Below are 15,878 nucleotides of genomic sequence, written 5' to 3' on the forward strand. Positions count from 1 at the left end.
GGGCGGGGCGGCCAGAGCGGACGCTCCGCTACCCCGGCGGAGCGTGGCGGGGGGTGGGCGCGCATGCGCAGTAGCGGGCGCGGAAGGGGGCGTGTTGTGCGGCGCTCCCCCCTCCCCGCCCCCCCCGCCGTGTGTCGGTTTCGGGCGCCCGGCGCCATTTAGCGCCCAGACGGCCCCGGGGCGGCTCCGCTGCGCTGCGTGCCCGCCTCCCCGCCCCGCCGGGACTCGGCTCACCTGCGGCGGCTGGGCGGCCTCCGGTGAGGGCGGCTGCGGGCGGGGGGCGGCGGCGGCGGCAGCAGGACCGGGAGGACCGGGAGGGGTTCCGGGCTCCCCGCGAGGCCGCCGCCGTTGGGGGAGCGCGGCCTGGCGCGGGCGGTGGCCGCCGAGCGGCGGGCGGAGGCCGCGGCCGCCATGGGCGCCGCTGCGAGGCGGGGCTGAGCCCCGGCGCCGCGGCTCGGGGTTTTTCCCCCCCTCTCCCTCCGTCCCTCCCTCGCTGCCTCCCTCGGTCCCGGCCCCGCTCGCGGTGCTCCATGTCGGCCCCGCTGCCCGGCGCCCCGCCGCAGGATGGATGCAGGCGCTGAGCGGGGACGCACCCCGCCGGCGCAGCCCCGCCAGCAGCCGCCTCCCAGCCCCGCCGTGAGGAGCCCCCGGGACCCTCCTCCTCTCTCGCAGCTCCCGCGGCGGCGGCCCGGCGCGCCCGCCGCTCGCTGAGCGGCCTCTGCCCCTCGCCCCCCCCCTTCGTGCCCCCGCCTCGCCCGGCCGCCATGTCGGGGGGCGCCGCGGAGAGCGGCCCCCCGGCCCCCCGCTTCCTGGCGCCGCCGCCGCCGCCGCCCAAGAACGGCTCCAGCTCGGACAGCTCCGTCGGGGAGAAGCTGGGCGCCGCCGAGCACGGAGCACCCGGCGCCGGCGGAGCGAGCGGCGGAGCGGGGAGCGGAGGCCGGAGCGAGGAGTACCGGCGGCGCCGCCACACCATGGACAAGGACAGCCGAGGGGCGGCCGCCACCGAGCACCGCTTCTTCCGCCGGAGCGTCATCTGCGACTCCAACGCCACGGCCTTGGAGCTGCCCAGCCTGCAGCCCGCGGCGCCCTCGGCCCCCGTGTCGGTAGGCAGCGCCGCTCCATCGGTGTCTCCCCCCGAGTGTGCCGGCCGGACCTCCGGCATCGCCGCCGGCGCCGCCCAGGCCCCCTCGCTGCTGCTGCTGCAGCAGCCGCCGCCGCCTGCCCCGCTCCCCCCGGAAGGACAGTGCGCTCAGGAGCCCCCCGCCGCCAAGGATGCCGCCCCGCTGCTGCCCAAAGAGGAGGAGGACGAGGCCGCCGCGCTGCCCCCGAGCAGCGCCGCCGGCAGCGCCTCGGCTGCCAGCCGGGAGTTCGAGGAGCGGAGGACGCAGCAGGAGGACATCGAGGAGCTGGAGACCAAGGCGGTGGGCATCTCCCCCGACGGCCGCTTCCTCAAGTTTGACATCGAGATCGGAAGAGGCTCTTTCAAGACCGTGTATAAAGGACTGGATACAGACACCACTGTGGAAGTCGCCTGGTGCGAGCTACAGGTAACGTAAATAAAAATCGCAGATTGCCAAAGCACGCTCCATCTCTGAGGTACTCAGCTGCATGCTTGACAACGACAAAATCCATTGATTTTGAGGTCTGCTTTATTTAGATGGGGAGCTGCAGACCTCAGCTGAGCTGCTCCTGTGGAAGAAAGGTGATGCAGTCTTTCCTTGAAGTCTGAATAATTTGTTTAGCTTTTTATCTTCAGAAAATACATTGCAAGATGTTAAAAGAAACAATTATATTTTACACCTACAAAAGAAAACTTGGAGGATTGTAGAAATACTTGCACATGGCTTCAGGGAGGCAGAAGAAAAATGTGTCTGTTGCAATGTAAAGGAACGTCAACTTGAGCTAGAATTAATTTTTCACAATTTGTTTAGGTGCTTTTCTTAGAAAAATATTAACGTGTAAATTTCACAGATATTTCATGTGTCTGTGGCAGTGGATCCTTGTAGGAGGTAACCTTAGAATATACACAGTCATGTAGTTCATCAGGTTTAGTTTTGCAGTTACTGTTTCATTCTAAGATGTCGGGTTCTTACTCGATACAGGTACAAGGAGGAAAATAGTCTCTTTTCTGAAGCTTTGCAAAACCTTAAGTTTAACGTTTGCAAATGAGTGGATTAAACTGAGTAAGAAACTGTTCTTCTACCAAGTTTCTAGCCAGAGCAGAGCCAGCATTCTGCAGAAGCCCAGTCTAACGATGACAAGAACACCCTTATTTCATGCGAGTCAGAGCTTGTGTAACTGAGAGGCAGGTTGCTGTGCAACAACCTTAAAAGAAGTGGGAAGAGCTGGAGTACCAGGAACAAATACTTGGTGCAGTATTTAGCTTTCAATGCCTCAGTGTTAAATTAAAAGGATAGCGCTTGTTTTTAGGGTTGCTTCAGCACAATCTGTAGGGAGACTCATGTAATATGGCTTTATTATTGTGTGTGTTCTCATGCAATTTAGGGCAGACAAAAGAGCATTGGGTCAAAATCCCAGGAGGTTTTGAGGAGGCTCTAAGCAGATAGCTCAGTGGGGTGAAGTGCAGTACTAGGCCAAAACTTTGTTACCTTTGAAAGCAATTCTGTATCTGTTCCACTGAAACTGACAATTTATTAAAAGATCTCTCAATTTGTATTGATATTTGCTTTTGGATGATTGCTCAAGCATTCCAGCAGTACCTTGGTTGACTATTAATATTACTGCCCTTACTTCCACAGTCAGTAAGTGTAGAATAAACTTCAGTTTTCTTTGAGACCCTTCAGCATGCACTCTTCCTACATGCTAGTTATGTTCTTGCTGTGGTGGTCTTTTGAGCATTAATTTTGAATAAAAGTGCTGGGCTCTGCTAAAGCTTTTCATATGCAGTTTGAACTGAGAGGAGACTAGTAATCCACCAAAATGATACGACTTTTATTTGAAATCATAATCTTTGCAGTTCTGGAGTTCTGTGACTTTAACCCCTGGATCTGTTTTCGTCTTTACAGTGTACTTACTGATCAGAAACTAATGTCAGCTTGACATCGGTCGCTTTCAACTAACATTACCTCTGAAGTGTCCTAGTCATCTTCAGTACTATGCAAACGTTGTCTAAAGAAGCACCTTCTTTGAAGTAACTTAATAAAGAAGTTTGTTTTTAAAGAGTGTGTTGCTGAGCTTTCAGATGATTGAAGAATTGAATAATTTAAATGATAGTGAGACTGCAGAAAGCTCGAATGAAAATGTTTGTAGGGGGGAGATGTTTGGTGTTTCGCTTGGAGGCTAAGTATATTAGAGTACCTTCTGGGTTAAGTTACTTTGAAGGCTGTAGCTTTCCTCTCATAAGGAGACTGCATACAAAATGCCTCTTTGAAACATGAATATAAGTTTTATAGCTGTTAAAGTGTTTGCTATAGGAACTAGACTGTACAGTTAGTAGAATATTTTTAAGGTAAAGTCCTGCGTTATTGTTTGCATCTAGAAATAAAAGGAGGAACCTGGGAGTTGTTGGTGTGATGGGTACATCCTCTTCTTTTTATCTAGGAAAACAATAACTGTTGACAGGGTGGTGAAATGCCTTATGCATGACTTGTATCAAAATAAAATCTAGTTTCACAAAGATAGACAAACTTAAATGTCATACTGGTTTTCCAGAATGCCATGGCTCAAGGATGGGTGAACCTTCCAAGCCTATTTATTTTATGTTGGAAACATGAATGACTTTCTTCAGATGACTCTTCCATGCTATGTTATAGCAGCCATAACTTACTTGTGCTTATTTTTAATTGCCTTGAAATGTGTTCTTTGCCAATAAAGCATCTTTTCTTACCAGTGTTTATGCTTGCAAGCATAGGCATCCAAGGTGTCCCACCTCTCCAGAGCCTTCGATGCTACGACTGTAGCTCTGCCAGGATAAGGCTGCTTGGCAGGATTACGCAGGTTGAGTTGTCCATCTCTGGGCTTGCCCAAAGTTGATAAAGGTGTATCACAGTTCTCTGGAAGCATGTTCTTTTCAGGCTTTTCTAGTACACCTTGAATGCGTCAGTTTCTTTAGGTTCTCTGCTGTTTGAAAGGAAGGAATATGCCAGCTGCTTTCAGTTCAGGTAAATTAGTGCTTAAATATTGGAGCAAATCTTACAGTAGGAACCTTGTGGATCAAGGACAGCATGGAACAGTTTGTAATGGTCTCTGGCAGAGTGACTTTATAATGATGGACAATGTAACTGGTGCTGTTTATCAAATGCAGCTCAGGTTCCCAAGTTGGTGATGATTCTTTGGAGTGTATTGCTCCATATCCACAAGCAGGCTTTTCAGTGGCCTGTAACGCCCCTTATGCTTGGTGTACTGAATTGTGGTGGAAATAGGAGAGAATGAACTGCTGGGGTTAGCTTTACTGTGTTAGTGTCTTCAGCATGGGGGATCCTGGCCAAGGCTTAATTTTCTTCCATCTGAGGAAGATGGGAAGGCTTGATTTGAAGGAATTAAGTATTTCAAGGTTGCTCATAGATGTCTAACAAAATTCTAAGGAAGGTGTGACTGATGGACAATCCTAGTTTAAATTTAGCTGTCTGTATTAGCAGATTGTAGCTGAACCTAGTTTAAATATTGGATGCAGGTATTTAAATTTGAAATACAGCCCTGCATGTAGTGGAGCATGGCAGAGCTGTGAAGAGCTCAGCAGGCACTGCTTAGGGCCAGTGCTCAGCTTCAGTTGCTGCAAGGAAATTTTGAAGGCTCACACTGAATTAACATACTTTTATTCCCATTGTATATGTTCATCTTGGCTCTAGTTATTCTGAGTCAAGTGTGCCTCCTACTGTTGTCATTAGCACATCTCATAAATTTAGTCAAGTAGTAGTTAAGATTACTGCTTTAATGGTCTTTAAGTAGGCAGAAGCCAGCAAAAGTGGTTACTGCCACTGTTCCCATTTAATTTAAAATCTCTTCCTGTACAATCGTGTTGCTGTTCAGTCTTTAAGAAGTTACACTTCTGAGTAGCGAGTCTTCTTACACCTCTATACAGCTCAGGTAATGTGGCTAAAATGTGCTGCATCTTCTTGTTGTATTATCTGTGTTAAGTAGTAGGCTTGTGCCAAAGGTGGTAGTCACGTAGCTGACTGTAAAAGTCAAATCTTAGGGGTAATGTGTTATTCTCTGAGTCTCTGTTTCAGTTTGTCAGTTTTAAACTAAAGATGGTCACTTAACCTCTGGTTTACAGAGCAATACAGGCCGGTCCAGTCACTTGCTGGACTGCAAAATTTTGTGCAGAATTACTGCCCTGGGTTCTGTCAATCAAATACGTAACTCTTCAAGTACAGAAGGAAAATTGAGCTCTTTTTTGAACTGTATTTGTCAGGGATTTGAAGTCTTACCTTCTTTCATTTGGATAGTGTTTTCTTTTAAAGGAAGCATGATCTAGAAATTGCTCCTAGAATGGTATTTACATTAGTTGAAAACACATTGCTGGTAAACTGCGTGCGTAGAAGAACTGCACTGCTTGTCTGGTAAGTGCTGTATCACTCCTGTCCCTTGTATTCACGAACTGTAACTGGTGACTGACCAGCCTTCCCTTCCTCGAGAGGAAATACATCTTCTTGCTGATGTCTCTGCCATTCTTACTCTGTCATCAGTGCAGCATTCGTCAGGTTGCTGTGCTTAATGCTGGGTGCCTGAGCTGCTGGGGGTAGAAAGGAGGCTGAGTGCTGTCTGCCTTAGGCAAGGCAGAGCTGCTGAAGTTAGGCAGTGAGTTTGAAAGGTGAATGGTACAAGAAGTTGTGTTGTGCTAGTTACGCTTTGAAGGGAAGCTGAATGTGAATTTGGTTTCCTTTAGTTATGAATCTTCTGGGTAATAAGCTGGTGTAGGGTACAAGAAGCACAATTCTGTTGCAGACTGTAAATTACAGATCAGGCATCGTGTATGAAATGCTTCTGGCTTACCAGTGGAGTTTTCCATAGGCAATAGCTATGAAAAACAGTTGAGAACAAACATAACTGAATGTGAACTGTGAGATTCTGTAGTGCAGTCTGGTAGGAATGATAATGCAGCTGGTCGTCACTCTTTATTGCAGGAAGTAGTGAGTTGCTGAATAATATTTCCATATGTCAGATTTTTTTTTGACTGTAACAATGTGCAAAAGTTAAGCTCAAAATACAGGAAGTTGCTTAGATATGAGGTACATCTTCACTTTTAGTGACACTTTAGTTTTAATTCTACCTGTTTTTATTTCTTAGTTACAGCTATACTTAGTACTGAGTTCTACTTGCGCAGACAATGATAGAATATAGCCTCTATGTTCAGGAGGCTCCTCTTGACTGCAGGCTCACCATGATAAGTATCAGCCTACTGAAGTCAAAGTATAATTCTTAAAAAAATCTCTTTGCTTTCTCAACTGGCTGAGCTGGGAATGTTTCAGAAGCTGCATGTTTGACAACCAAAAAAGGTCTTGTATCACATAACTGTGGTATCCTGTAGTCTTTTTTTTTAAGCTGGTTGCATATTGCTCACTGGCCAGCCTGAGTGCAGAGATGCTAGCTGTGATGCACATATAGCTGCATTAAAACAAAATGGAAAACGAGATCAAAACCTCTGTGCAGTGAGAGGAAGCTGAGAAGCGTGGACCTGGAAGTCATCTGATTGTTAACATGCTACTAGAAAATGATTACATTCTGCTTGTTGTGGAGGAATAGTCAACAGCCTGAAATACATGTGTGTTCCTTGACAATTGTAACTGTTTTAACTCTGAATATTTTATGTTTTATAAAACTGTTACTGAAACAGTTCAAACTTGAATCTAATCCAGTATTGTGACTCCTGTGCCTACCCTGTACTTCTAATCAGTGTTTAAAATACTCCAGTGGTCTGTGAGCATAACTGTTATATGCTTCTGTTACAGTCATTGTAATGTATCCTGTTCATTACTACTTGTGTTAGATGTGTGATTGTTGTAAATATTCATAAACGAAGGTACGTGATAACTCCTGTGAATGTCATTGGGGCTCTGTAGAGCTAAGCACAGAGGAGCTAATAAAGTCCAAACCACTGAAAGCAAAAACTGCAAAACTATGATTTTCAGGTTACACTGGATTTCTTTAAGTCTGCACATGTAGAGAGTTTGAAGTCTTCTGCAATCAAGTCTAAATTTATTTTCAGCTGCTTTTCCCTGTTTTGTGGCAGAACAAGTTACTGGTACTTACTGGCTTCAGGTCTCAGATTTGAAAACTCCTCCTTTAGCTGAAGAACAAAACCAGCCATATTCCTGAGTGTTTGTGCTGTAATTGATACAATTGACAAGTTGATAAATGACATGGGAAAGGAGCCAGACTAATTACCTGCAGAAATATAAACAGTGGACAGACTCCTTCAGACTTTACAAAGGTGACCCTGAAAGAGAGAAGGGAGCTTTAAAGTACATTCTGGAGCTGCAGCTGTTAGGAGACCTCTACTTAGGAAAATAATCTTACCTCAAAGGGATATCACTTTTAGGGATGGCTGTGGTTCAATTTATAACTGGCTGGTTGCAAGACAATAACTACAATCAGCTGTGTACGTTCTGAAAATGCAGTGTTTCTTGTGGAAACATCATGTTTGTCAGTTCATGTGTCTTGGAGAGCTGTGGAACTAATGCTCTTAAATGAGATTTGTTTTGGGCTGCTGTGGCTTAAAATAAAAACTTGGTTCTGTAGCTAATTTTTTGAGGTCTAAAGGGAAAATATTGGGACCACAATCCATCTTTGAAAGGGGGGAGGGAACCTGCTAAAGCTCTCTGGAGACATCCTGTGTAGGGTCCTTTGAGAGCTGTCTAGCAGAGTAATAAATAAAACAAGCAGTAACAGACCTGGTTGTCTCCATGGATGCAGTGCCTGGTGCAGTGTAGCTTCAGTACTTCTTGGTTAGTAACTTCCCTCAGGGCCACATGTCCTCTTTCTTATTTTGTTGTTTTGTTTCATACCAGCAGCTTGTTAAACAGCACAGCTCCAGCTGTTACCCAGCTTCTCCATGCTGGATGTGACAAAGCCTGTGCTAAGCAGGGGCAGCCGTGATGCTTCCTGTCATGCACATCTTCAGAAACTTTCACATCCTGTAAAGACTAGCAACTTTTCAGAGATTACTAACTGTTTCTCCTGAATCACAATTGAGTTGAAATAAAAGTCGAGTACTTTTCCGTTCCACTCTTCAGGTTCACGTTTTTAAGCTTGTCTTGATCTGGATGACTATAAACTTTTGAAAAATGGAAATGCAGACATAATGGTTGTAATGTTTGGGCTTTAAGAGAAATAATAAATGCCATGCAAGTTTGCAGCTGGGCATAAGACTTTCTCTTGGCAGAGCATGTGTTTTTTTAATAGCAGATGGTACTGAGTTACTATTCTTGACTCTTAAACTTTAAATAACGATTCCATGGTTTTAACTTGATCATGATGTGCATGTACAATGTCTGGAAGAACATTCTTGCAGTGTGTTTAATACACAATTCCTATTCTAAATAGCAGGATTTATTGTGCTGCTTGAAAATTGATTTCTTGGGCTTTTTTTTTTTTGAGGGCTTTTACCTAATCTGGGGCATCTGAAAGTCTCTTCAAATAAGGTGTGAAAATTCTTGTCCTAACCAATGAGACTCAACTTATACCGGCACTTGTAAGTGTTGTGTAGGCTGCTTGCAGTCCCCGAGACTTTCGTCTAGATGCTTTTGAGAACAGTTTAGATTCTGTACCGAAACTTAAATGGGGTTCAGATGTCTCTGGTCAAGATAGTACAGGCGTCCTCTTTCTACTTTACCTGTAGTTTCCTCAGCATGTTTAGGAATTTTCAAAAAACTTAGAAATGTAATGTGTGGGTTTGGTTGCAAATTCTAAAAAGTTCCCTCATTATTCCCTTTGGGAAAGCAGGAGAGGTGGAGAGGTGATGAGGATTGAATCTGTGGCCTCAGGCAATAGGCACTTGAGGTCGTCTTTGAGAAAGGGAGTTTGCTCACTTCTTGTTTTATGGGCACAACCTACAGGCTGCTCCTGAACTCCAATTTACAAAGGATAAACTGTGTGTTAATAATGTTCTAGGTCGTGTGGTGCTCTCCTCTTACCCTAAAAGGTGATTCTTACAACAAGATCATCACAGATGTTAAATATTTTTTTCTAATAATTCAGAACAAAATGGGATGGAATACAGTGACCAGAAGAATTCAGAGTCATTTTTTAAGCATACTTCTGAACTTCGTTTCAGTTGTCATTTTCACCTGGTGATGACACATGCATTACGCATATCCAGATTGTTCTAAAGCGCTTCCAGATTTGCCTGGGTAATTCCCAGCAGCACTGCATTTTACTTTGCCTGAATCATGGGCAATTTAACATACTTATTTTTTTGCAAAGGAAATTGCAGCTTGGTAGAAATTGTACTTGTGTTGGGGTTTTCTTTGTCTTCGAGATTCTGTTTAAGAATTGCTCACCTAAAGTGATAAGCACTTTTCACAAGGATAACGCCTTCTAAATCACTCAGGCAGAGAAACTTACAACCTTTAGATTTATCACTTTAGGTCTAAGCAGAATCTTCGGGACTGCTACCTGCATACTTGCTCAGAATGTAGAAATCTTGCAAAAAGCATGCCTGTGCTTGATGGCCATCTGTGCTTTAGACAAAATACCTATGAGTTCTCAAGCGATGTCAGTGACCCTGGACCTGGCTGGGTGTTTTAATGTAGCATGCCATTTCTTTTTGTACTCAGCGTGCCCAAGAATGTGGTACTGAAATCATCCGGTCTATGATTTGTAATAGTCTGAGCAGCAGTTCTCTGAAGTATCTGCTTTCAGGACGAGATCAGTATGGTGGTTTTCAAGTCTTCTCATTTCTGCAGTGGTTGGCAGGATTCCTCCGAGCATGTTACCAGTAAGATTTAAATCAAAGGGGAGACTTTGACAACTGATAACTTGTGGTGTGGATGCTGTGTTCTGAGCCATCTTCCAGAATGGTTTGGATCCTGTTGCCCTTCTTTATAAGAGGTCGTGGATAGAAGCTTTTGATGGCCAACTACTGCACTGTGGTGTTTTTTTTAGGACAGCAGATGGTATGGAAAACAAGCTTTGTTAGACTCCTTATACAAGCTTAGTTGTTTCTGTTTAGCTCTCCCGGATCGTCTATTTTATCTGCATGGTTTCAGCTATTCCTAACTTCGTGGCATCAGTGGCTGAAGATGGTGGGTTCTGATAGCAGATTCGGGGCTAGCGAGAGAAAGCAAGCAACTACAGATGGAAAAAAAAAAAACAAAAAAAACCACCTCATTTAAGTGACTGAGGGTTATTACCACCATTTAGAAGACCGTGAAAAGAATAGGAATACTGATCTCCATGTAACTAGGGTAAGTTTAAAACAACTACGTAGGGATGCTTGGCTAAATGGAAGATAGTACAAAGTGATACCAACAATTATGTATGTTTTATCTGGTTTTGGCTGGTTGATAGAGTCTCATGATGGCTTATGTCTGTCCAGCTGGTGGTGTTACCCAGTTTTCTTGGACGTTTTCCTCCGAGTAACCATGTGATGTGTTTCTGCTTTGCTGACTGTTGCTGGCAAGTTTATGACCCCAGTATGAATGCATTTGACTGCTATGAAAACAGCTTCTATCCTGGCGAAGACTAATGACATACAAACAATAACCCAGAAATATTGCTATTAAGAGCTTCAGCAATCCAGGCTGATTATCTTAAGGATCTGCAAATCTGTATACACTTATGTAATACGCATCTGTTAATGGCAATTTCTGAACTGTTAGCAGGTTTTGCTGAAATACTGCGAAATGTTATGTCTGTTTCTCAAATCTGCTTCATCTTATTCTTACAGTTATTTTCCAACATGAAACTATTTTTGGTTTGCATCTTTCATTATTCAGCTGCTTACACTGTACTTTCATTCAGGAAATATAAGTTGTGTATCTATATAAAAATGCAAGGCGGTAACTTTGTGTGCTCCGTTATCCTATAGCCGATATGGACTCCGAGCCTTTGAGTGTTCCCTAAGGAAAAGTTATGGTAGGTGAGACTAAATTTGAATTGGAGGGTTCTTAGAAAGCAGTCTGTTCAGACAATGATCTTAGAGTAAGAAAGATTGTCTGAGAAGATTGATTTATTTTTATGTTGTCATCTCTGGACATAGACCAGTAGAGACAGGCAGTATGTAGAATGTCCTGTGAGGGCATGGTCTTTATTTGTGTTTATCTTGCTTTAGGGTTAGTGAGTTGTTAGGTTTGCTAGGAACAGTGTGCTGAAAATGGAGAACCTGCAAAAATGTCTGATAGAAGACTTTAAGTACACTGTTAGCATGTTTCTTCTGTGGTTTTCTGTACTTCCTTTGCAAGCAGCTTGAGCTTTTGTCTGCAGATAAGCAGCTGAAAAGCAGAAATGCAGGTTGTCAGCACATGGGAAAAAAAATCTGACGCCGTACTTGAATTTGATTTTTGTTGCCTCTTGATGGCAACTGTGAGCCGGTTCAGGTGGTGGTAGGGTTTCCTTTGCTGTTCTCATTACCCAAGCCTTAACATATCTTAGAGGTTCAGTATTTACTCTTGGGACCAAAAACGGGACAGGGGGAGAGAAGAAGCTCTGGGTTGCTGCTGAAGGCTTAAATACTGTAGTATATTAATAGATTGTGTGTGGTCTATATCTGAAGATCTGCCTAAAAATAACTGCTTTTAAGAGGTATTCTTCTAGGAAAACATGTATTTGTTTCCTTTGTGGCCCTTTTGGTTTTGTAGACTACATGCTTGAACGTTCAGCACTTCTCGGGGTAGTGGCAACTAAATAAAATTGCGAGAAATCTGAGGGGGAAGAAGAAGGAATTTCAGCCTGCAGTTGCAGTCATTTTGTGCTTGCAGAAAGGGAAAAGATCCCAGGGAATTCTGGTCTGAGTTACATTCATGGCTGAAGTAAATTTCATGTACAGAACAAATAATTAGCAAGCATCTGGTTGTTTATGGACTACGTTTTTTCTGTCTGTATAAGAGAGGAAATCTTTCCAGTTGCTTTATGGTATTATTCAGGTATTTAAGAATGTTCAAGTACTTTGTCCCTTTTATCTGGGTATGAGTAATGAAAACAATCATGTCCAAAATTAACTTCTCGATTTATTCAGGTAGTGCGCCTGTAACCAAAACTTCCTGTAGTCAGGTTGTACTAATGCAGCTCTGTCATACACTTTTCACTTCTACTTTCATTTTGTTGACAGACTGGTCATTTTCCTTATAGTTGCTGTCCTTGGAGATTTTAGGGTGTCTGTATGGATGCATCATATGGGATATAGGGTTTGTGGAAGTGTGTGTATATGGTAAGGGTAAAAAAAAGCATAATGCAGCACAAATTACAGCATATCAATGCAACTGGACAGGACTACGTGGACCAGTTAGGTGGACGTATATTTGTAAATGTATGTGATAGTGTTTGTCTATTTCAAATGAGAAAGCCAGTTTTCTTGCATATATTTTGCAACTAGGATTCAAAAAAGTTTTTCTTCTCACCGAGTAAGAAATCTTACTTCTCAAATTTGTGTAAATCTCAGAAAATTAGGTAGAATTGAACCATGATTCATTGGTGTTGGAGGTGCTTAAATCTGTCATTATGGTTGACTTAAGTGGTTTCTTCTACAGAACTTTGAGAATTGAAGAGACTTTTGCAAGATAGGTGGGGCATAGCAAAAACTTTTGTTTCTTGGGTTGTACGTGGCATGAGTTGTAAAGCTTTACGACTACACAAGTTTAAAACAGTGAATTGATTCTGAAAATTGCCATTGCTGTGAATGGCTACTTCATGAAAGTAGTCTTAATGTAATACTTGTGGATTTATTTTGCCAAAATACCTCCTTTTGTGTTATTAAATTAATAACACTTTAATAAGTCACCTATTTCAACATGCCTCAGTTTCTCAGTTTTTACAGATTTGTGAATTAAGTATCTGTGTTAATTGCATGGGCATGTAAAGTCGTTTTATACGTGTATTCGGACTGAGCTGTATAATGGCAGCAGTCAGTACAGATGAAAAGTTTGTTGCTCTTTGTTTTTTTTAGTATTTTGTAATACATTATTAGCCTGCAGATTTTGTCTCCAAGGTAAAACTTTGTGATCATAGTTTAGATGTTCGAAGGCCATTTTTGGATTTGGAGAGATCTATCCCAAAACAGCACCTGTGGCTTGGCTAGTGGTGAACGACTAGCTGTTCCAGAAGGCTTTCTGGATCTGTCTGCTAAGGTCTATAGATGAAGAGCAGTAAAGTATTAACATGAAGAAGACTGAGAAAAAAGTGCAGTTTTGTATTGCAGCACCAAGTGTAGAGATGTGGGGAAGCTGATAACGTACCAACATTATAAATGATTTCTGTTGGATAAACCCACGCTGTGAAATTATTGTTGTTTTTTTTTTTTTTTTTCCAGAGAAAGCAAAGCATTCTTAGTTTTTAGACCATGGTGGTAGTGTTTTGAATTTTAGATTGCTGATAAACGGGTCCAAAAGAATCTGTAAGAACTCAGTCCTGTTTTCATGTGTGAACGTTAACACAAGTGAAACGGTAATTCTCAGAAATGGTGAAGTAAAGAAATGGTCCAGTTCTATGAAAAAAATAGCTCAAGTAGCTTTAGATTAGGAAGGGGTAAACAAAGGGAGTATGCCAGAATCCACTCTGCTAAAACAGATACTTGTACTTTCAACATCAGCAGAATAGCGCCCCAAATTCTTTTTGTGGTAGCCTCCATTATTTGACTATTATTGCAGATTGCTGGTTGGTGTACTGAATTGTTTAACTGAAGGTTTGCTTCACTAAAGTTCTTTGGTGGTTTGACCTCTGTCAAAAAACAGTTGTGGCTTCTACTGTGGCAGCTTATAAGACAATTCTGAATTCCCAAGTTATGCTCATGTTCTGTGATTTTGCTCTTGTATCACATCCAAGAGTATATGTTGCTCAACTTCTGATCTTGGTGACTTTTTGCAACAAACCACATGGTTTGGGTAAACTTGTAAAATGTGAAGGGGCGTAACTGCGATATAAAATCACTGATAATTACTGCATAATGACTCAACTGGTAGACATTAACTGGGTAGGTTTGGGTGAGTGCCGTTAAAAACTGCAGGCTGTAAGCACGGTGATGTTTTAAGTACATTTTGTCACTTAAGGAGTATGAAATCTGAGGAAGTTCGCATTGGAATTTAGAATGGAAAGAACGAGTTGACGATGTACAAAGGTATTTTCCACTTTCCCTCTGACTTCTTTCCTTATCTTCTCTGGCAATAATACGCACGGAAATGGCATCTTTTTTTTCTTGTTCCTGTGTGCGGGAATGGTAATTGTTCTTGCTGCTTACCTGTTCAGGAAGTATTCTAATTCCTCCCCACCACTCCTCTGCCCTCCAAACAAAACACTGTATCGGTCATTGCCAATGACACTTTTGCTTTATTTCCTAGCTTTGGCCTTCCTGTGTTGTTCTGTGGTCTCTGGATACTGTCTGGCAAAACATGGATTTTTTTTCCTTCCTTTTCAACCCGGGATGAAGTAGATTTTATACCTATGTCTGAGTTTGGGCTACCATATGTAAAAGACCGATGAGCAGAGTTAAAAACCTGCATTTAAATTTTAACTCCCGGAGCTGCCTTCTTCCAAATAGACTTTTCCAGCTGGTAAATCAGTCTTATGGAAATGTGCATACAGTTCTCTTGGGAATTTGCTTTTTACTCTTGCCTTCTCCCTTCCCCCTCCTCCAGCCAAATCTCTTTCTAGGAAGGGGGGGGGGAGGGAAAAACCCGTGGACTAACATGAGCTTCAGTTGGATAGGGTGTCTCATTTCAGATACACTTTCTGCTGCTTCTCAGATGACCAAAACATAAGTGACAGCTGAGTTGTCTGTTTGTGCCGTGGGTCAAGGGCAGTCCAGCTCAGCAGTTTCCCTTTCCTCTTCCCTGAGTTTTGTTTGGAAGCGGTAGTGATTTGCTGTTCTATATAGTCATCCTCTTGTCATGAAGACCAGATGGAAATACGTCAGTTGTTTCATGTATAAATACTCAATCCAACAGCTGTGAGTTTATCAGGAGTCACTGGGATCACAAGCTGGTGACCAAATTGTTAGTTTAGAGGGCTGAAAGCATTACTCCAACTTGAAGTACATAAAGCTGTACTATGAATCTCTTAGGAATGATCTTAGCTCTAGACTCATTGAAAGAAAAAGAAATGAAGTTGGAGCATTTAAGTTTGAATTTCTTTTTCAGGTGAAGTTTTATTTTTTTTTTTCCTAGAGTATAAGCAAATCTTATACTGATGGTGATGGTTCAGCCACTGTTGCTGGGTTTTACTGGTGCTATTCCTAAAAGGATTGCTCTGAAACCTTCTAATTGCCTCCTTTCCTTTTGTAGTTTTATTAGGTTAAAACATTTATCCAGACTACTGTCCAGCGGTCGTTTGGCCATTGGATAGTCCTCAGTCTGTGTTTCAATCTGGATTTCTAGTGGAAACACCTGAGATACTTGATGCGATCCTAGCTAACGATGAATCAAGAGCAACAAGATTGATAATAAATCTACTTGATGCTGATAATTAAGGGGGTTAACTTTGCAGATTGCGGAGGGTTTTGCTGCTATCCGCGTGTAAATGAGCCTTGATTAATTCCAATAATATTGAGAAAGGGGAGATGGAAGTCTGCCAATGGCCATTGGCTATGTGTTTGCAAAATGCAATGTGTTGCATGGGCTACTGAGCATAATGTGAAACAAAGTGCCATAAAAAACTTGAGTGCTAAGTACATGACTGAAAAAACACTTTAATGAGAGAATGGGCATGGCCATTAACTTAGAATAGCTTCTCTGCAGCAAATTTCTGTAAAGTGAGATCTTAGTTCTTGA

General features: G+C 43.1%; 1 protein-coding gene across 18 annotated transcripts in view; it reads left to right on the forward strand.

Annotated features, from left to right (window-relative positions):
- The first annotated feature begins 464 nt into the window (after positions 1-464).
- Positions 465-15,878, forward strand: part of WNK1 (WNK lysine deficient protein kinase 1) — a 106,030-nt gene continuing 90,616 nt past the window's right edge. For 6 of the 18 annotated variants that reach the window (XM_040562188.1, XM_040562195.1, XM_040562215.1 and 3 more), the window contains exon 1: positions 465-1,547. In XM_040562188.1, coding sequence (XP_040418122.1) covers positions 765-1,547 — 783 coding nt within the window. In that variant the 5' untranslated portion in view covers positions 465-764. The remainder of the gene's footprint in view (positions 1,548-15,878) is intronic. The other 12 variants (XM_040562218.1, XM_040562244.1, XM_040562235.1 and 9 more) reach the window with 4 other exon arrangements.

Source organism: Cygnus olor, chromosome 1, assembly GCF_009769625.2.
Source record: "Cygnus olor isolate bCygOlo1 chromosome 1, bCygOlo1.pri.v2, whole genome shotgun sequence".
Classification (NCBI taxonomy): domain Eukaryota; kingdom Metazoa; phylum Chordata; class Aves; order Anseriformes; family Anatidae; genus Cygnus; species Cygnus olor.